Source organism: Cebus imitator, unplaced genomic scaffold (assembly GCF_001604975.1).
Source record: "Cebus imitator isolate Cc_AM_T3 unplaced genomic scaffold, Cebus_imitator-1.0 Scaffold18, whole genome shotgun sequence".
NCBI lineage: Eukaryota > Metazoa > Chordata > Mammalia > Primates > Cebidae > Cebus > Cebus imitator.
Window position 1 is genome coordinate 6,393,627 of NW_016107333.1, and position 22,159 is coordinate 6,415,785.

The following is a 22,159-nucleotide window of genomic DNA, read 5'->3' on the forward strand; positions in this document are numbered from 1 at the left end:
TTTTTTTGACACGGGGTCTGTGTTGCCCAGGCTGGAGTGCAGTGGCACAATCTTGGTTCATTGCAACCTCTGTCTCCCAAGTTTAAGTGATTCTTCTTGCCTCAGCCTCCCTAGTACCTGGGATTACAGGCACCTGCCCCCATGCTCAACTAATTTTTGTATTTTTAATAGAGATGAGGTTTCGCCATGTTGGCCAGGCTGGTTCAAACTCCTGACCTCAGGTGATCTGCCTGCTTCGGTTTCCCAAAAGGCTGGGATTACAGACCTGAGCCACCGTGCCTGGCCTAGAGAGATTTCTTGAAGCAGTTGAGTTTATAGTTTCGGTTGGAGTGAAGAGGAGAGTCCCAGAGGAAATTGCCTCAAGGCGGTTAGCTTGTATGGAGTGGAGCAGTGATTCCCAAACCAGAGAATCTGAGTCAGGTTTTTGAAACTACTAAGTGGGGAACACAGTAAGTATTATGAGTTTAGAGGAGTCCAGTTGTTAAAGACCAGTAAGGATTAAGGGTTTAGGTTTCAATAAAGAGGTCCTTGGAACTACTGCAAGCTTTTGAGAAAGGGAATGAATGCTAGGTTCCAAACAATATTTTAAGAAAATGGTTCTTGCTTCTCTGACAGTTTGCTGGGGAAAGTGGGGCTTGCACAATTTGGTAACAGTTGTTCATAACAGTGATGCCTTTGTGTATGATTTTCTGTTATCAAAGTGCTTTTAGAAATGTTCCTGGGAACACTCCTGTGAGATAGCTTTTATTATTCCGATTTTTTATAAATGAAAATGGAGGCCCAGATTGTTGAGTAACCAGTTCGCTGCTATTTGATGGAAGATTTGGGATTACACTTTCTGCTACACTTTAGCGGTTTCAATTAAGGATTTGGACAAGAATTGTTGTGGGATTGGAGAAGGAAAGAACAGCTGATTGTTCCTTTCTTCTAAAAAGAACTGATTTAAAAGTATTGGCCTAAGACCAACGGGAGCCAAAATTACAGAGAAAATTTTGTTGACATTGGAAATAATAACATGATGAAATTCTTCAGAAAATCTTCCAAAAGTATGCATTGTTTCAACTTGTAATTTCCTCTTGCCCACTCAGCCCTCCCACCCCCTGCCTTTGGCCCTGAATCTGAAGCAGTTTCCTCCTATTCCATACTTAGCATTTTTAGGACAGAAACATCTGACATTGAATGATTCTGGCAAACCTGTCAGTGTTGGTAAAACAAAACACCAGTGACTGTCTCTCATTTGGAAAACCATTTCAACTGATCAAACCTCAGCTCAAATGAAATATTTTTAGCCCCACTTTTCATTTGAAATATAAGGTGCTGTAAGTGGCAATTATACAATTTTAGAACTGTGAGACACTGTAGAAAGCATCTGTAGGTTTAAAAATCTAATGACTTTTTCCACCCCACCTGTACTTGTTTCTGACTACTCAAAGAAATGGAGATTCAGATTCAGCTTAATATTGTGCTGAGTGTACTGCAAGGTACGTTTGTTAATTTTAAAGAAAGTCCTGAGAAATAGGGATTTTATCTTTATTTTTGATAAAAAGAGACAACCAAGGCTCACAGAGGTGTTTAATACGTAGATTCTGAACAGTGCTTTCTGCCTGTAAGTATGTGGCACTTTCCACAATATGCTGTTTTAATTGGTTCCAGACTAGGTCATACAGTGTTAGAGCTAGAGGGTACCTTGCAAATACTCCCTTTAGCCTTTCATCCTGGAAATGACCATGGATTCTAGAGTTGGGTTGCCTGGGTTCAAGTCTTAATCCTGCTGTTAGAACTATGTGACTTTGGGAGGTTGCTTATCCTCTCCATACTTCAGTTTCCTTTTTTGTATAAATGGGATAATTGTATATCTAGGTCATTAGTGGTGATTGTGAAGTTTAAGTGAGTTCATATATGTAACGTACCAGAAAAGTGCCTGCCATCAAGTGCTCATTAGGTATTACTGATCATTGCTGTGAGGAAACTGAATGTCATAGAGGTTAAGTTACTTGAAAAGATAAATTAGAGTAGCTGAATTGAAACTCCTAGTGCAGTTGTCCCTGTTGTCCCTCAGTGTCCCTGGGGGATTGGTTCCAGGACCTCCCTTGGATACCAAAATCCATGGATACTCAAGTCCTGATAGGAAGTGGTATAGTATGTGCATATAACCTGTATGTATCCTCCCATGTACTTTAAATAATCTCCAGATTACTTACATTTAATACAATGTAGGTGCTATGTAAATAGTTGTTATACTGTATTATTTAGGGAATAATGACAAGAAAAAAAGTCTACGTTTAGTACGGCTTTTTTTTTTTTTTTTGAAACAGAGCCTGTTGCCCAGGCTGGAGTGCAGTGGCACAGTCTCTGCTCGCTTGCAACCTTTGCCTCCTGGGTTCAAGCAAGCCTCATGCCTCAGCCTCCTGAGTAGCTGGGACTGCAGGTATATGCTACCATGCCCGGCATTTTTTTTCCTGAATATTTTAATCTGTGGGTGGCCGAATCCATGGATGCAGAACCCATAGCTGTGGTGGGCCGACTGTGCTGTACATTATACTTAGCAAAGGATTTTCAAGCAATTTAATCCAGTCCTCATTATGGTCCTATAACGTCTACAGGTCAAGTGAAGAAAACCCTCAGATCCCTAGCGTTGGTTCCTAAAATTACAATTCCCAGTGCTATGTATATGACTATCATTTATACAGTGGAATATAGTTCAGATTCATAAAATAAAGCAGACTTCTCATTTAGCAAGACAGAGCTCTCAGCCTAGCCTCTCACTTTGGCCAAGAGACCTTTCTGAAGTGAGCTTCTGTTAGAGGGAAAATGTGAATCTCAGTTTTAGCTTGAATAGCCATTTAATCTCTCTTGTCTTGGAAATCAAGTTGCCCACGTGTGTTTTCCCACTGTAAAACTTCTCCCCTAGTTTTCTTTTCATTTTGGGGATGATGATGATTCCAGCATTGCTTACTATAAAGGGATTCTGTGAAGATCAGGTAAGTCAGTGTTTATGAAAACACATTGTAGCCTGGGTGTGGTGGCCCACCCCTGTAATCCTAGCACTTGGGGAGGCCAAGGTGGGTGGATCACCTGAGGTCGGGAGTTCAAGACCAGCCTGGCCAACATGGAGAAACCCCATCTCTACTAAAAATACAAAATTAGTTGGATATGGTAGCACATGCTTGTAGTCCCAGCTATTTGGGAGACTGAGGCAGAAGAATCACTTGAACCTGGGAGGAGGAGGTTGCGGTGAGCCGAGATCGTTGGACTTCAGCCTGGGCAACAGGAGCGAAACTCCATCTCCAAAAAAAAAGGAAAGAAAGAAAAACACATTGCAAGCCAGGCACAGAGTTGCAAGCCTTTAGTCCCAACTACTTGAGAGGTTGAAGCAGGAGGATCACTTGAGCCCAGGCATCAGGCATTTGAGGCTGTAGGGTACAGTGTTAGCACCATGACTAGGCACTGCACTCCAGCCTGGGCAATGTAGTGAAACCCTGTCTCTTTAAAAAAAAAAAAAAAAAAGGACAGGCACAGTGGCTTACATCTATAATCCCAGCACTTTGGGAGGCCGAGGTGGGTGGATAGTTGAGGTCAGCAGTTTGAGACCAGCCTGGCTAACCAGGCTGTAACCAGGTGAAACCCTGTCTTTACTAAAAATACAAAAATTAGCCAGGTGTGGTGGCTCACTCCTATAGTCCTAGACACTTGGGAATCTGAGGCACAAGGATTGCTTGAACCCGGGAGGTAGAGGTTTCAGTGAGCCGAGATTGTGCCACTGCATTCATGTCTAGGCAACAGAGCAAGCAAGACTCAGTCTCAAAAAAACAAAAAAAGAAAGAAAGAAAAAAAAAGACATTGCAAACTGTAACTTGAATTATAATCTAATCGTAAAGTGCCAGAAGTCTGCTTATTTTGTTTCTCTTCCCAGAGGGAGCCCATGCCCACTGCTTGAGTCACCTATTACCAGAATTATTTTAGTCTGTGGAACCAGTAGTAGGCAGTGGTACATCTTATCCTTAGAGAGATGAGCATGTGGAGACTTGATCTTGGTCCCATTTTGGAAGTTCTTCATTTATGCGATACCCCATTCTGACAGGATTTCTAAACTTAGATACTAAAGGCCAGGCCTGGAATGGTCCTGAGTGCAGTCGCTTCTGTCCTTGTGGAATTAGAGTGTGCCACCCTCCTGGCATGTGGCTGCAACCCACATACGATATTGTGAGAGAAGAAACATATATTTGGTCTTTATCCTGGCACAGAGCTCTTGAAACCCTTGCAGAGTGATAGGGGTGAGAGGAGTGTCTTTTGTTATTTATAATAAGTCACTTTCAACCATACCTGAGTTCATGGGTGTTTTTTTTTGTATAGTTGGGGGTCTCACTTTGTTGCCCAGGCTGGTTTTGACCTCCTGGGTTCAAGCAATCCTGCTTTGGCCTCTCAGAAGTGCTGAGATAATAGGACTTGAAGGCATGGGCTTCTATGCCCTGCTGTGAGTTTATGTTAATGAGGTGACTCTTGGAGGTACTAAAGGTATGTAGGTACTAAAGGCCAGGTCTGGAATGGTCTTTGGAGGGTAGAGGCTGGTTGCTGGAGGAACAAATATGTATGAGTAGAATGTTGGAACTTTTAGCTTCTCCCACTCCTTCCTAACTTTTGGAATGGGAGAGGGGCTGGAGATTGAGCTAATCACCAATGGTCACTGATAGCCAATCATGTCTATGTAATGAAGCCTCCATAGAAATCCTTGGGTTTGGAGAGCTTCTGGGATGGTAAACATATCAAAGTGTAGGGAGGTTGGCACAGCCGGAGAGCAAGCTCTCACCCCATACGTCATGTTTTGCATCGCTTCCATTTGGCTGTTCCTGAGGTGTATCCTTTATAATAAACTGGTAAGTTCTTCATTCATGTGATACCCCATTCTGGCAGGATTTCTAAAGTTAGGTCCTAAAGGCCAGGTCTGGAATGGTCCTGAGTGCAGTCGTTTCTGTCCCTGTAGAATTAGAGTGTGCCATTCTCCTGGCATGTTGGCTGCAACTCAGATATGATATTATGAGAGAAGAAATATATAATTGATCTTTATCCCTGGTTCCTGGCACAGAGCCCTTGAAACCCTTGCAAAGTGATAGGGGTTAGAGGAGGTAAGTAAGTGCCTCCCTGAGTAGTTGTGCCATTCTAGCAAATTATTGAATCTGAGGAGGCAGTTGTGGGAATCCCCAATTTATAGACGAGTTGGACAAAAGTGTGAGTAACCTGGGGACTCACTACTCGTGATTGGAGTCTGAAGTGGGGGACAGGCACGTGCCTGTAATCCAGCTACTTGGGAGGCTGAGGCAGGAGAATCGCTTGAAGCCAGGATGTGGAGATTGCGGTGAGCTGAGATTACACCATTGCATTCCAGCCTGGGCAACAAGAGCAAAACTCCATCTCAAAAAAAAAAAAATGAAGTGTGGGACAATCCTGTTGGAGCTGTGAGGTCTCTGCTGTCTCCAGGCAGTTAGTGTAAGAATTAAATTAAATTGTAGGACACCCAGTTGGTGTCTGCAGAGAACTGGAGAATTGCTTGGTGTGGGGACCCCCTGCCCCTGCACATTTGGTGTCAGAAGTGGAGTGTTGAGTATAGAAAAAAGATTTTTTCATCTTTACCAGAAGTTCTCTGAACCCTATCATTTAGAATTTTTATGGAGGCTTATAGTTGGCATGATTGATTAAATCATTGGGTACTGGTGATTGGCTCAGTCTCTAATCCCTCTAGTCTCCTGGAGGTGAGGGAGTTCTAACCCTCTACTCCTGTGGTTGGTTCCTCCGGCAACCAGCCTCCATCCTGCATGAATCACCTTATTAGCATAAACTCAGGTATGGTTGAAAGGGGCTTATTATGATTTACAGACATCCCCATCACTCAGAAATTCCAAGGGTTTTAGGAGCTCTGTGCCAGGAACTAAAGATGAAGACCAAATATGTGTTTCTAATTATATTACAATATCACAGGTACGTTGTATCCTTTATACATGCCTTCCATGTAGGATTTAGTATGATTTAGATTCCTGACAGATTATTTTTTTCTTTCCCTAGAGGAATCAGACTAGCATTTCTCAGTGGGTTCCAGTATGCAGCCGATTGATACCTGTGTCTCCTACCCAAGGACAGTGGAGCAGGGCTCTGTCTGGCACTTCCCAGGTAAGATTTGTTGTTCTTTTGCTTAGTATTTTCAAAAGAAAACCCGAATGTTTATGTGCAAATGTCATGTATTTATAGATTAACCAACCAAATTGTGTGATGGAAAAAAACCTCATGAGACCACTCTGGGTCTCTGTGGTGTCAGCTTAGGACTGATTCCTAAAGTATGGTGTCTAGGGCGTTGCTTCCAAATACCCTAGCAGTGGAACTTAGCCTAGGATACCATGCTACAGTCTGATGATTTTTACTATTAGGGAGTTTTTCCAGATATTCATCTCAGAGTTAACCTTTTTCAGTTTTCTTTTTGTAGCCACCTTGTGCTACTTTTATTTGTGCGTGAGAATTATTTCTTTTTCCTTTCCTTTATATGAGTATAAAATCCAAGAAACAATTATTTGAAACATTCATTTACCATTGACAACCTAATTCATTATAATGTAGTTTACCTTGGACCTTGCATGAGGAGTTTTTTCCCTCCTGATTTTTGTTAATACTTTAGTAATAAGGGAAATAAAAATCACCTACAACTTCAAATCTGAAAACATATTTTCATCTCTGCTGGTACTTTTTCAGCCCTTGTGTGTGTGTGGCAGGGAGGGGTGTGGATGTGGGTGTGTGGATGTGTAATTTTATTCCTGGAGTACCCTAACAAATGGCCACAGAATTTTATATTCTGGTACCTTTTCACTTATTAGAATGGACATTATTCATATTGTTTCGATAGATTTGTAAATAAAAATTTAGTGGCCATGTGTTTTATTTTCTTAGCCTTTGATATGAAAATCATTTCCTTTTTTTTTTTTTTTTTTTTTTTTTTTTTTAAGTTTTTTTTTTTTTTCCATTTTCTTAGCACATACTTTTTTCTAAATTTTTTTTTTTTTAGATGGAGTCTTTCTCTGTTGCCCAGGCTGGAGTGCAATGGCATAATCTTGGCTCACCGCAACCTCCACCTCCTGGGTTCAAGCAATTCTCCTCCCTCAGCCTGCTGAGTAGCTAGGACTACAGGTGCGTGCCACCATGCCCGGTTAATTTTTTATATTTTTAGTAGAGACGAGGTTTCACCATGTTAGCCAAGATGGTCTCGATCTCCTGACCTCATGATCCCCCTACTCGGCCTCCCAAAGTGCTGGGATTACAGGCGTGAGCCATTGCACCCCACCTTTTTCTTACTTTTAATTACTTATTAAATTCCTTTTCTTTCCCCCCCACCCCCTTCCTTCTCCCTATTAAATTCCAAGGAAGGCATACTTTGGGTTAAAAGAGTGTGAGCAATTTGCCTCTTCAAAAGGTTGTTTTAATTTATGCTGCCACCAGCAATGTATATATAACTAGTTTTTCATTATTACCTCCCTCAATTGAGTTTTTTTTTAACTTAAATAAATGGGTAGAAAATGTTACCTTGTTTTACCTTGTATTTCTTTGTTTAGCTCTCAGGGCTATACATTTTTTCTGTGTTGATCAGTTGTTTTCAGTTTGTGAAAATTGTATGCTTATAGCATTTCTCCATTCATCTATTGGGAACTCATTTTTCTTACCAATTTATGATTTTTACCTGTAGCCATTAACTTTCTTTTTCATATTTGATGCAATTAAAAATATGTTTGCTATATGTACTTGTATGTATTATGTAATTTATTTATGTAACTTATATGTAAAATCTACCTTAAAATTCCCTCCAATTAATGTGTAAGCCCTGCCCTTCTGAGGACGTCTTGTTTTTTTCCTGTATTTCCTGGTCTTTTCACTATGCCTGGCACACTGTAGCCACTAAATGTATGTTAAATGAATGGAGAATATGCATACAGAAGAGGCATCTACTTTGGGTGGTTATGCAGGTATTTCTTTTCAGAGTTGGGGCTGTGTTCTATTATTTTTTGTATAAAATTTTAATTTATTTGTGCGTGCGTAGATGGTAGGGGAAAAGAAGTCATTATACGAATCTCTGACCTGTGTCCTACTCTTTGGGTCAGTAAATGTTTCTTGAGTACCTAATATGTAGTGGGTACTATATTAGCCTCTGGAACAACATTATAGCAAAGCATTTGTGTAAATAACTCAAGGTGATTTATCTTATGCTGACCAGATGTAATTTTAGTCATTGTAAATAAACTGGATCTTTTGTCATATCGACTGTTAACTTACTGGAGTATCTTCCGAATCTTTGAGGTCCCCTGGTTGGAAACTTCTGCTTCAGAATGGCATCCTCAGGTATATATCTTACAAGGAGGAACATCTGGCTCAGAATGAGGAAGAATTTTGTTAATTAGAATTGTGTGTAATGGGATGTGTGGGCTGCATTTTCACATAGTGAATTTACTCTTACTGGAAATATTCAGGCAGTGGTAGGATGAATGTATGTCAAGGTCCTGACATAAAGGAATCCTTCCTTGGACGAGTGGTAGTATCAGGTATCTGTAAGATAATGTCCAATGCTATAATCATATTATTGTTTTCAAAGAGCTAAAGACATTGTATTTGTAGCTTTGTCTTTTCTATTTTTTCTTTTTTTTTGTTTGTGTCTGCAGCTTTGTCTTAAATAGCCTCTTGAAGTTCTGTCTACTTAAAAAATATTTTTAAAATTTTGAAATAATTTTAGACTTAGAGTTGTGAAAGTAGTAACATTCCCAAATAGCCTTCATCTGGCTTCCCCTAATGTTAACATCTTACATAACCATGGTGTAGTTAATGAAACCAGGAAATTAACATTGAAATAATACTATTAATTAGTCTATTTGTTCCAATTTTGCCAAGTTTTTTTCATAAATGTCCTTTTTTGGTCTGCGATAACAAATCCAGTTGTCATATGTTCTTAGTCTTCTCTGATCTGTTACATTTTGATCATTTTTTAAGACAGAGTTTCACTCTGTCGTCCACGCTGGAATGTAGTGGCACTATCTTAGCTCACTGCAACCTCTGCCTCCTGGGTTCAAGTGATCCTCTCACCTCAGCCTCCCAAGTAGCTGAGATTACAAGGGTGTGCCACCATACCTGGCTGAGTTTTGTATTTTTAGTACAGTTGGGGTTTTACCATTTGGTGAATAGGCTGGTCTCAAACTCCTGACCTCAAGTGATCCACCCATCTTGGCCTTCCAAAGTGCTGGGAATATAGGCATGAGCCACTGTGCCTGGCCACATTTTCTTATTCTTTTTATTCTTAAGATTTAGACACTTTTGAAGAGTTGGTTATTTGTAGAATGTTTCTCAGTTTGCGTTTGTGTAATATTTTCTTTTTTATTTTATTTTATTATTTATTTATTTTTTTGAGAGAGTCTGACTCTGTCACCCATGCTGGAGTGCAGGGTGCGATCTCAGCTCACTGCAACCTCTGCCGCCTGTTCAAGTGATTCTCTTGCATCGCCTCCTAAGTAACTGGGAGTACAGATGCCTGTCACCACACCTAGCTAATTTTTGCTTTATTTTTTTGAGGTGGAATTCTCGCTTTATCACCAGGCTTGAGCGCAGTGGTGCGATCTCAGCTCACTGCAACTTCGCCTCCTGGGTTCAAGTGATTCCCTTGCCCCAGCCTCCCAAGTAGCTGGGACTACAGGTGCGCGCCACCATGCCTGGCTAATTTTTTGTATTTTAGTAGAGACGGGGTTTCGCCGTGTTGGCAGGATGGTCTCAATCTCCTGACCTCGTGATCTGCGTGCCTCGACCTCCCAAAGTGCTGGGATTATAGGCGTGAGCCACCATGCATTATAGGTATGAGCCATCACACCAGCCCTCCTGTTTCATTTTTAATTTTTTTGGAGACAGGATCTTGCTCTGTTGCCAAGACTGGAGTACGTGGTGTGGTCATGGCCCACTGCAACCTTGACCTCCCAGGCTCAAGGGATCCTCCTGTGGGGGATACCACAGAGTAGCTGGGACCACAAAGATCCAGCTACTCTGGATTTTTTGTAGAGATAGGGTCTCACTATATTACTTAGGCTGGTCTCAAATTCCTGGCCTCAAACGATCCTCCCACCTTGGCCTCCAAAAGTGCTGAGATTCCAGGCGTGAGCCACTGTGCCTGGGCTATTTGTTCCTGTTTTAGAAATTAGGCCATAAAGGCTCAAAGAAGTAAAGTTCATTAAGGACTAGACTATGCACTCAAAGCTATGTTCTGTCCCCTATATCAAGCTTCCTTCAAAAGCCTGAGTAGAGTTCAACAATAGGCTTATGCACACTTGGTACCCAGATCTTGATTTCTAAATACTGCTCTCCAATGAAAGGAATCAAGGCCAGGCACAGTGGCTCACACCTGTAATCCCAACACTTTGGGAGGCCAAGGTAGGCACATCATGAGGTCAAGAGATTGAGACCATCTTGGCCAACATGGTGAAACCCTGTCTCTACTAAAAATACAAAATTAGCTGGGCATGGTGGTGAACACCTGTAATCCCAGCTAGTCAGGAGGCTGAGGCAGGAGAACTGCTTGAACCTGGGAGACGAAGGTTGCAGTGAGCCGAGATCACACCACAACCCTCCAGCCTATTGAGAGAACAAGACTCTGTCTCCAAAAAAAAAAAAAAAACACCAAAAAGTATATATAAAATAGAAGAGTTTGCAGACTTAAGAAAAGAAGGAAATCCTGTCATGTGCTACAACATAGATGAACCTTGAGGACATTATGCTAAGTGAAATAAGCATAAGCCAGTTATAAAAGAACGAAAATGTATGATTCCACTCACATGAAATATCCTAAAGTAGTCAGAATCATAGAAACAAGGCCGGGAGCAGTGGCTTACACCTGTAATCCCAGCACTCTGTTAGGCCAAGGTGGGCAGATCACTTGAGGTCAGGAGTTTGAGACCAGCTTGGCCAGCATGGTGAAACCCTGTCTCTACTAAAAATACAAAAGTTAGCCAGGTATGGTGGTGAGCACCTGTAATCCCAGCTACTTGGGAGGCTAACACAGAATTGCTTAAACCTGGGAGGTGGAGGTTGCCGTGAGCCGAGATCACAGCACTGCACTCCAGCCTGGGTGACAGAGTAAAACTCCATCTGAAAAAAGAAATTATAGAAACAGAAAGTAGAAAAGTGGGATGAGAAGAGAATTAATGTTTAGCATAGTTTTGTGAGATGAAAAAGTTTCTAGAGATCTCTTGCAAAACAATATGGAATACTTAACATTATTGAACTGTACACTTTAAAATAGTTATTACAATAAGTTTAATGTTATGTATTTATTACCACAATTAAAATATTTTTATTTGTATCATTTAAAAAAAACCAATGACTGCTAAAATTAGTAAGCAGAAGTATAGTGAGAAGTAGATATTTGCACAGTCTCCAAGTATCTCCTGACAAGATACTTACTAATTACAAAAGGAAAATACTAACTTTAGAGTACAGGAACCTGACAAATACCGATTTAACCAAGTGGCAAAAGTTATAAGACCTGCTAGCATTATGTATCCCCTGATATGATGCACCAAGAAGGGAATAACATCATTTTTGCCAAAAATGCATAACCTCAATCTCATAAGAAAATATTAGAAAGGCCTGGCATGGTGGCTAAGGCCTATAATCCCAGCATTTTGGGAGGCCAAGGCAGGCGGATCACCTGAGGTCAGGAGTTTGAGACCAGCCTGGCCGACGTGGTAAAACCCTGTCTTTACTAAAAATACAAAAATTAGGGGCCAAGTGCACTTTTGGAGGCTAAGGTGGGAGGATCGTTTGAGGCCAGGAATTTGAGACCAGCCTAAGCAACATAGTGAGACCCCCATCTCTACAAAAAATCCAGAGTAGCTGGATCTTTGTGGTCCCAGCTACTCTGTGGTATCCCCCACAGGAGGATCCCTTGAGCTTGGGAGGTCAAGGTTGCAGTGGGCCATGATCACACCACGTATTCCAGTCTTGGCAACAGAGCAAGACCTTGTCTCCAAAAAAATAAAAAATGAAATAGGAGGGCTGGTGTGATGGCTCATGCCTGTAATACTAGCACTTTGGGAGGCCGAGGCAGGCTGATCACTTGAGGTCAAGAATTTTAGACTAGCCTGGCCAAGATGGTGAAACCCCGTCTCTACTAAAGAAATACAAAAAATTCTGCAGCCAGTTAAGCTGACTGGCTTCCTTTCCTCATGGGGGCCCAGTGTGCAATGGCTGCAAACAGCAGCTTCCTTGGTAGTGTAATGCAGCCTCTTTCTTGTATGGGTTGCTCTAAGGGACCTTGGAGACAAGTCTTTCAGACGTATGTTCATGTCTCTGAGCTTGTACTACCCCAATGTAGGCTCTAAACAGGCATGCGAGGTGCCTTTGAAAAGCCCCAGGGCACTGTGGCCAAGGTTCACAGTGGCCAAGTTATCATGTCCAACTGGGTGCACCAAGCTGCAGAACAAGGAACATGTGATTGAGGTCCTGCACAGGGCCAAGTTCAAGTTCCCTGGCCGCCAGAAGATCCTCATTTCAAAGAAGTGGGGATTCACCAAGTTCAATACCGATGAATTTGAAGACATGGTGGCTGAGAAGCGGCTCATCCCAGATGGCTGTGGGGTTAAGTACATCCCCAATTGTGGCCCTCTGGACAAGTGGCAGGCCCTGCATTCATGAGGGCTTCCATTGTGCTGCTTCCACTGTGCTGCCCACCCCGTCTTAATATTCACCAGTAAATTTACTTCCTGTCAAAAAAAAAATACAAAAATTAGCTGGCGTGGTGGCACGTGTCTGTAATCCCAGCTATTTGGGAGGCTGAGGCAGGAGAATTACTTGAACTCAGGAGGTGAAGGTTGCAGTGAGCCAAGGTCATGCCACTGCACTCCGGCCTAGGCAACAGTGAGATTCCATCTCAAAAAAAAATAGAGGAAAATATAGTATCTATAAGATTGTCGTGAGATAACATAAGTAAAACACCAAACATGTAGGTAGGTACTGGGCATATAGGAGATCTTCAGTAAGTTGCAATTGCTGTTTATGTTGCTATTTATGTTCCTGTTACTTGGGAAAGTTTTTCTCCTCTCTGTGTGAAAAAAAAAAAAAAAAAAAAAAAAAAATTGGTGTCCTAAAATTACCTTTACCAAGTAGCAACCTCTCCCTTGGTCTTAGTTTCCTCATCTGTGAAGTGAAAAGGTTGGACCAGAATATCTTTGAGATTTCTTCCAACTTAAGTGTTGTTATTCTGAGTTACTCTTTAGTTCTTCAGTTGCCTTTTCTCCAAGCTAAACAGCCTAAATTCCTTTTGACCTTTCCACTAGGACCTTTTATTCATCCCTTTGATCATTCCTGTGGTTCTGTTTTTGGACCTTCTCCAAAGTTGTCTTCTTTGAAAAAAAAAAAAAAAATCCACCTAGTTTTTATTGAGTAGTGAGTTCATGCCCAGAATGGTGTTGAGCATTGGGACAGAAAATGAAAGATGGAGAAGATGGGCTGTGCCCTTTTGGAGCTTACAGTTGCTAAAAGGAGCAGACGCACACACCTGTGGTATTCAAGAATTGCTTGAATTGCTCCCAGCACCCCCTTTCTACTTCTCTGCCTCTGTCATTCTTTTTTATTTTTATTTTTATATTTCGAGACAGAGTCTTGCTCTATCACCCAGGCTGGAGTGCAGTGGCGCGATCTTGGCTTACTGCAACCTCCGCCTCCTGGGTTCAAGAGATTTCTCCTGCCTCAGCCTCCTGAGTAGCTGGGATTACAGGCATACACCACCATGTCTGGCTAAGTTTTGTATTTTTAGTAGAGACAGGGTTTTAACCATGTTGGCCAGACTTGTCTTGAACTCCTGTCCTCAAGTGATCCACCTACCTCGGCCTACAAAATTGTTGGGATTACAGGTGTGAGCCACTGTGCCCAGGCCATGTTGTTTTCATAGTAATACTTTATTTGTTCTCCTTGTTGTATAGTATTTTATTATGTGAATATACCACAGTTCCTTTATCTGTTATTCTGTTGATGAATATTTGGATTGTTTCTCCAGTTTGAGGCTTTTATGAATAGCATTGCTATGAACATTCTTGTACGTGTTTTTTGGTGAGGATATGTACACATTTCTATTGGGATGTGTACTTAGAAATGGACTTGCTGAGTCTTATAGGATGTATATACATTCAGCTTTGGTAGATACTGCCAAATATTTTTCCGAAGTGATCATACCATTTTATACTACTATGAGCAGTGTGTGAGTTTTCATAGGCTTACATCCTTGCTAATACTGGGGTTGTGTTTGTTTATTTGTGGTGAGTGACCTTTTCAGCATTTTTAGAATGTGACATTCAGTTCTTTTTCTTGTGTGGTAAATCTTTCTCTTCTTCACAAGATTATGAGCTCCTTGAGAAAAGGGATTCTGTTTGTATCCCAAAACCTTACACAAGGACTGGCATATTGTGGGCATTAAGTAGAGGTTGGCTGAATGAAGCATATGTATGTGGACAAGAACAGAAAGGAAATAATCGAAGAAAAATTGTACAGGTTAGGGTGCAGTGCACTGTACTTGATTTTGGTAATATACCTAATTCTTAATCCTTGTGTATCATTTTGGTAGTGGTGATAGAAATAAGCAATAATTAAATACATAATTATAAATTATAATGAATACCATGAAGTTAAGTGAACAGGCTACGTCTGTGGTAGAGAATAATGGAATGATAACCTATTTTTAGAGAAAGCCTCTTTGAAAAAGTGACATTTGAGTATTTCAGAGTATTTTTTCTCTTTTACAAAAATTTATTTATTTTATTGAGACAGAATCTTGCTCTTGCCCACATGGGAGTGCAGTGGTGCAGTCTTGGCTCACTGCAACCTCCGCCTCCTGGGCTCAAGCGATCCTCTGACTTCTGTCTCCCAAGTAGCTGGGATTACTCAGGCACAGACCACCATGCCCGGCTAATTTTTGTTTAGTTTTTTGGGTAGAGATGGGGGTTTGCCATGTTGGCCAGGCTGGTCTGTAACTCTTGGGCTCAGGCAACCCACCCCCCTCAGCCTCCCAAAGTATTGGGATTGTAGGCTTAAGCCACCACGCCCAGGCTATTGATATTTTTTAATCTAAGCAAAGGAAAAATTGAGGTCTTTAAGGGCTGAGTGAATTTTCTGCGTGAAGTGCAAGGGCAAGAATGGGTAGTATAAAAAAGTAAATGTGTGTGTTCATAAGTGTGTAGGTGTGGAGAAACTAGATGTACTTGATACTAGATACATAGGTGGTACTTCAGTAGTTCAATATAGTGTGAAATGTTACAAACCACAGTGCTTCAAAAAAAAAGAAAAAAATCTATGGTATGAAATGTTAGCTCATGAATAGTGGTAGGATAGAAATAGAGTAGATGGTAGGACAGCCACAGAAGGTTACTCCTGGAGCTGTGGGGAAAAAGAAGGATCTAATAGAACCTAATAGAAGAGGACCCAGCCCAAAGCACAGCTTGTGGAAACTGCTGTTGGTTGTGTTCTTTGAACCAGTTTAAATGCTTTGTGTTTTAGATGGACCATTACATTGATGTATGTGATGTAATGGGGAGGTGTTCTGTGTTTAGTCTGTGTTTTACAAAGCCTTCTTGATACTTACGAATTAAAGCATAAGTGTCCTTGGGACTGACCAGAAGAATCCTGACTGATCTCTTAATATCCTTGTTTGGAAAGAAAAGTAAATAGTAACACTCCACAATTCGAAATTCTATTTTTCTTTGTTAGGGTTAAAGAAAAAAACCATTTTCATTCCATGTGTTCCATTTCTTCTTGGAATAAATCAGAATTGAAGTGTCAGTCCTCTTCTTGCTCCTTTCCACCCCTTTTTATTGTAAAGGTAATATAGCATTACTGAGAGTTTGAAAACTAGATTCTTCTTTTTTCTTTTCTTTTTTGCCAGTTATTTTAGCTATAGATTCTTAAACTTACCCATAATTCTAACTTAAGAAAATAACTCTTTGGTTTCTTGTGTGTTCTTTCCATATGTAGTCATGTTTTTACCTATAATTTTAGACATAAGCATTTTTTCACGTTAAAAATAATAATTTCTAGTGTAAACTGTGCACTCTGAGTGATGATGATATGTCAGTGTGGGTTCATTCTTTGTATCAAATGCACCATCCTGGTATGGGATGTTGATGGTGGGGAGGCTGGGCTTGTGGGGGAAGGGGTAGTGGGAACTCTGCCCTTTCCAGGCAGTTTTGCTATGAGCCTAAAACTGCTGTAAAAAAAAGTAGTCTAGTGAAAAAAATCTCAGCCAGACACCATGGCTCATGCCTGTAATTCCAGCATTTTGAGAGTTCAAGGCAGGAGGGTAACTTGAGCCCAGGAGTTTGAGGCCGGCCTGGGCAACATAGGGAGACACTGTCTCTACAAAAATACAAAAATCAGCAGGGTGTGATGACAAGTGCCTGTAGTCCCAGCAACTCAGGAGGCTGAGGCACCAGAATTGCTTGAGCCTGCGAGTTGGAGGTTGCAGTGAGCTGAGATTGTGCCACTGCACTCCAGCCTGGACAGTAGAGCCAGACCTTGTCTCAAAAACAAAACACTGACAGCAAAAAAAAACAAACCTCAATGGATACCTGATTTTCCATTGAGTGACTGTAATTAGCCATTTCCTTAATGGACTTTCCTCCAGTTTTCATTCTGTATAGTATCTGGCATATAATTATAAATAATGGCTATTTTATTGCCAAATTGCTTTGAAATGCAATGTGAATATAAAAAAAGTGGTGATTGTGATCCAAACATAGTGTTGATGATGAAAGTGATGATGGAAACTTCTGCTATTTATTGAGTACCTGTTTTGTGAAAGGCACTTTATATATCTTCTTTCATCCTTACTGCAGCTGAGGTTCAGTAAGTTTTCTATGGCCACTGAGCTTGTTGTAGGTGGCAGAAGCAGGTTTTAAACATAAAAGTGACTGGAGTCTTTTTTTTCCCCCATATACTGCACTGCTGCCTATATTTAAATAGTTGTGTACTGCAATTCTTGTTTCCTAGAATTGACTTAGATGTAGTTCCAGGTTTCCAGGGCTGAATTTTTTTTTTCTTTGAGATGGAGTCTTGCTATGTTTCCCAGGCTGGAGTGCAGTGGCACGATAATCAGTTCATTGCAACGTCTACCTCCTCAAGCGATTCTCCTGCCTCAGCCTCCTGAGTAACTGGAATTACAGGTGTGTGCCACCACACCTGGCTAATTTTTTTTTTTTTTTTTTTTGAGACGGAGTTTCGCTCTTGTTACCCAGGCTGGAGTGCAATGGCACAATCTTGGCTCACCGCAACCGCTGCCTCCTGGGTTTCAGGCAATTCTCCTGCCTCAGCCTCCTGAGTAGCTGGGATTACAGGCACACGCCACCATGCCCAGCTAATGTTTTGTATTTTTAGTAGAGACGGGGTTTCACCATGTTGACCAGGATGGTCTCGATCTCTTGACCTCGTGATCCACCCGCCTCGGCCTCCCAAAGTGCTGGGATTACAGGCTTGAGCCACCGCGCCCGGCCATAATTTTTTATATTTTTAGTAGAGATGGAGTTTCACCATGTTGGTCAGGCTGGTTTCAAACTCTTGACCTCGAGTGATCTACCCACCTTGGCCTCTCAAAGTATTGGGATTACAGATGTGAGCCACTGTGCCTGGCCTTTGAATTTTTTTTTTTCAGACAGGGTCTTGCTCTTGCTCTGTCGCCCAGGCTGAAGTGCAGTGGTGTGATCATAGCTCCCTGTAGCCTCAATTTCCTGGGTCAAGTGATCCTCCCACCTCAGCGTCCTGAGCAACTAGGACTATAGGTATTCACCACCACACCTAGCCAATTAAAAAATTTTTTTTTTTTTAGAAATGGAGTCTTGCTATATTGCCCAGGGTGGTCTTAAACCCCTGGCCTCAAGCAGTCCTCTCACCTTGACCTCCCAAGGTATTGTAATTACAGGTGTGAGGTATTGTGCCTGGCCCAAATTATTTTATTTCTTCAAATATTCAATAAATATTTATTGGGCATCTACCATGTACTAGATACCCTTCTAGGTGCTGGTCTTGGATCTTCTTTGTGAGATGATCACTGGGAACTGGGCTAAGTAAGGTTGGAAAGATCCAATAGTCTACTCTGAAAACAACTTTGCCCAGATTAACCCTCTAAGTGCTCAGTGGTGCTTACATCTGTGTTTTTATCCTTTAGTGGCCCTGGATAAGCCAGTCCCAAGCATGTGGTGGATCCGAACAGATTCCTGGAATAGACATACAGCTGAGTCGGAAGTATCACGACACACATAAGGTGAGAATTATCAGCACATTCTATGTTTATAGAGTGCTTTCACACAGGATCTCAACAAAATTGTTAGCTAGGTGAGCTTTAGCAAATGCAGAAGGTGAGGCTCAGGGAGTAAAGTGACATGCCCAGGGTCACAAGGATGATAAGTAAGTGGCAGACCAAATGAATTTTGTTTTTCAGGGGCAAGGTCTTGCTCTGTTACCCAGGCTAGAGTACAGTGGTGCCATCATAACTCATTATAGCCTTGAACTCCCAGGCTCAAGCTATCTTCCTGCCTCAGCCTCCTGAGTAGCTGAGACTTACAGGCATACATCACTGTGTCCTGCTAATTTTAAATTCTTTTTTTTTTTGAGATGGAGTTTTGCTCTGTCTCCCAGGCTGGAGTGCAGTGGCATGATCTTGGCTCACTGCAACCTCTACCTCCTGGATTCAAGCGATTCTTCTGTCTCAGCCTCCTCAGTAGCTGGGACTATAGGTGTGCACCATCACGCCCAGCTAATTTTTGTATTTTTTGTAGAGACAGGGTTTCATCATATTGGCCTGGCTGTTCTCAAGCTTCTGACCTCATGATCTGCCTGCCTCGTCCTCCCAAAGTGCTGGGATTATAGGTGTGAGCCACCGCACCTGGCCAATTTTAAAATTTTTGTAGAGACCAGGGTCTTGTTTTGTTGCCCAGGCTGGTCTCAAACTCATGGCTTCAAGTGATCCTCCTGTCTCAGCCTCCATAAGTACTGGAATTGTTTAAAAAATTTTTTTTAGCAGATGAGGTCTTGGGTCTGTTGCCCTGGTGGAGTGCAGTGGCGCAATCATGGCTTACTGCAGCCTTGAACTTCTGGGCTGAAGTGATCCTCCCACCTTGGCCTCCCAAAGTACTGGGATTACTGAGATCATATGTGTGAGCCACCACGCCAGCCTGAATATTTGGACCTAAGCCTTCTGAGCCTATGTCCTGTGTTTCTTCCATTGTCTTGCTTGGAAAACAGGAGGAAAAAGTATGAATTTTTTATGTGTTAAAAATAAAGTTATATTTAAGTTTTGGAGAATTTTTTATTGGTTAGATAGCTTGCCTTTGTTTGGGGAGTTTAACATTAGAGCCAACTTTCCTTGGAGGTTATTTGCAAATACAAGACTCTTATTTTCTGTAGTCATTAATAAAATTTGTGATACCTTTACTAAAAAAGGCAAGAGTTTAAAAATATTTATTCAGTGCTTGATTAGTGGTTTTGAATGACTTTTGACTGCTTGCAGGCAATATTTTTTTTTTCCTTTTTCCGGTTACATCAATAAGCATAGAATGTTTTACTTCTCAGAATTGTTCTTTGAGAGATGGGGGTCAAGATTTTCTTTTATTTATTTATTTTTACCTGTACATGTCAAGGAAAGGCTTTCCTTTTAAAAGTCCTCTTGTTGATAGAACTTTTATTCTAATGCCTCAGAACTGTCATCTGTGAGATATAGGTTAATAGACATATAGTCAATGAGATAGGCATGTCTTGCTCTGAAATTTGGAAGGTATGTATTAGGTACAGTTCCAAATGTGTTTTTACTGAATGATAAGATGCCTAAAAAAACACGAAAATTAAAAATTGTAGGTGAAAACAAAAACCTAAGCAATAAAAATGTCCTTAGCCCAAGCATGGTGGCTCACACATGTAATCCCAGCATTTGAGGAGGCTGAAGCAGGAAGATTACTTGAGGCCAGGAGTTTGAGACCAGCCTGAGCAACAGGCTGTGGATCCCCTCTTTCCACAGGACAACAGGCTGTGGCTCCCCACTCCACAGAAAATTTTAAAAATTGACTTGGCCTGATGGTGTGCACCTATAATCCTAGCTACCTGGGAGGCTGAGACAGAAAGATCACTTGAGCCCAGAAGTTTGAGGCTACAGTGAGCTATGATTGTGCCACTGCACTCCAGCCTGGGTGAAAGAAGGAGACCGTGACTGTATTTTTAAAAAAATGCTCTCAGACCTGATGAGGAACAAACCATTCTATTACAATTTTTTTGCAACTAATTTTAGTTTCTTTCTTTTTGGTTAATCAGCTTTCGACTACCAAAGATTCCCCACAGCCTGTTGAGGAGAAGGTTGGTGCCCTCACAAAGATAATAGAAGCCATGGGATTCACTGGACCTTTGAAATACAGTAAATGGGTAAAGTCCTTTAAGTTCTTCTCATTGTTCCTTTTGAGCATGTGCTTTCTGCTCCTCATAAATTTTTTAAAGCTTCTGCTTTGCTTTAATGAAATTCATAGATTATTTTGGATGTGAGGATGATCTGGCTGTGACATCTGTTATCCCATTGATTGCCAGGGTTGATCTGGCTGATCTGGCTGGGTAGGCAGGTGTCCCCTTCCTCCTGACCACTCCATGTGCAGCCCTTGTGAAGCTGTGTTCTTGGTTGAAGAGCATGATCTTCTCCAATAGAGGAGGGTTGTTCTTTGATCAAGGGTATATGAGTAGCCACACTCTCCTTCCAGAACCTCCAAGTAAGCTCTCAAGGTCCATATATTATTTTGAGAACTTCAGAGTGTCCCTGCCCACATGCCACAACCCCTTGCTGCTTCCAGTCTGATCTATCTATACAACATGTGGGGCTGAACGAGTCCCTCCACTTGGCTCTTTAGAAGCATCTCATGGTAGCAGGCATAGCAATAAGACTGGGCTTTTCCAGGCCCTTGCTGCATGGTGTGCCATGTAGATGACTTCTGATGAGTCAGTTGGGCCAAATGTTCTGATGCGCAACACCTTAAGGAAGCATTACTCTTTGATTAACCCATATTTTATAAGGGATTTTCACTAAAATTTTACTAATCGGCCTGTTTTTATTAACTAAGTAAGCCCATGGTTTATTGTAATTCTTATTATGGAGGGATATTTGTTAAGCTGTGTCACTCCCAGTCAACTCTTGGCCTAGCACATTATTTGTTATAATAGTAGTGGCTATAAATGAATGAATATCCTCTCAGCCTCAGATGCATTCTGCCCCTGGGCTTTTATAAGAATACCTCTAACCAATAAAAAAGAAAAAAAAAAACCAAAAAACAAATAACAACAACAACAAAAAAGAATATCTCTAACCAATTGTGGAAATCAAACATCAAAAACGATTCAGTTCTTCACAGCCCACTTACCTCCTAGAACAAGTTGAGCATCATAAATGGGAAAATTTGAAATCCAAAATTTAAAGTGTTTGGAGTTTTTAAACATGATACCCAATGCTCATTGAAGCATTTTAGATTTTTGAATTTGGGATGCTCAGCTGGTAAGCATAATGCAGAGATTCCAGAATGCCCCAAAATCCAAAATTCAAAACACTTCTGGTTCCACACATTTCAGATGAGGAGTAGTCAATCTTTACTACCATTTCTTTCTATTGCTATGGCAATAGAAAGAGGAGTAGTCAATGAGGAGTAGTCAACCTTTACTACCATTTCTTTCTATTGCTATGGCAGAATTACCTTTTAACGCCTTTTGGGGTTGCTAGAATGTTGGCCTAATCAGTCGTGAGTCAAAGCAAGCCCACTCAAAGCAGTAGGGAAAATTTCTTCTAGAAAATATGAAAGCTTTACTCAAAACAACCAAGTAATGCCAATTACACCATTTTAACAAGTCAGATTCAAATTAGAATTTCAATTTCATTATGGGCTTCTACTTGTGGTTTCTTCTTATGGTGTCAGGTTCTCTTTCGAACAATTCTCACTGCAGCAAATATAAACTTATCTCTATAATCACTATTTTACCTGAACTCTGAAGAGTCAGCAGTAATTCCACACACATTTTTTTTTTTTTTTTTTTTTTTTGGACAGAGTTTCACTCTTGTTACCCAGGCTGGAGTGCAATGGCGCGATCTCGGCTCACC

The 22,159-nt window shown here is 41.2% G+C and overlaps 1 protein-coding gene, 1 non-coding gene and 1 pseudogene across 3 annotated transcripts in view; all 3 read left to right on the top strand.

The window, feature by feature from the left end:
- LOC108292495 (ubiquinol-cytochrome-c reductase complex assembly factor 1) overlaps window positions 1-22,159 on the top strand; it is a 108,227-nt gene that overhangs the window by 11,760 nt on the left and 74,308 nt on the right. Inside the window, exons 2-4 of one of the 2 annotated variants that reach the window (XM_017513492.2) lie at window positions 6,058-6,162; window positions 18,209-18,304; window positions 20,344-20,451. In XM_017513492.2, the coding sequence (XP_017368981.1) occupies window positions 6,058-6,162; window positions 18,209-18,304; window positions 20,344-20,451 (309 nt within the window). The remainder of the gene's footprint in view (window positions 1-6,057; window positions 6,163-18,208; window positions 18,305-20,343; window positions 20,452-22,159) is intronic. The other variant, XM_017513498.2, reaches the window with a different exon arrangement.
- LOC119469292 lies at window positions 12,193-12,328 on the top strand. Its single transcript, XR_005198097.1, has one exon. It is a non-coding gene; the product is annotated as a small nucleolar RNA SNORA70 (small nucleolar RNA).
- Window positions 12,384-12,712, top strand: LOC108291016 (annotated as a pseudogene).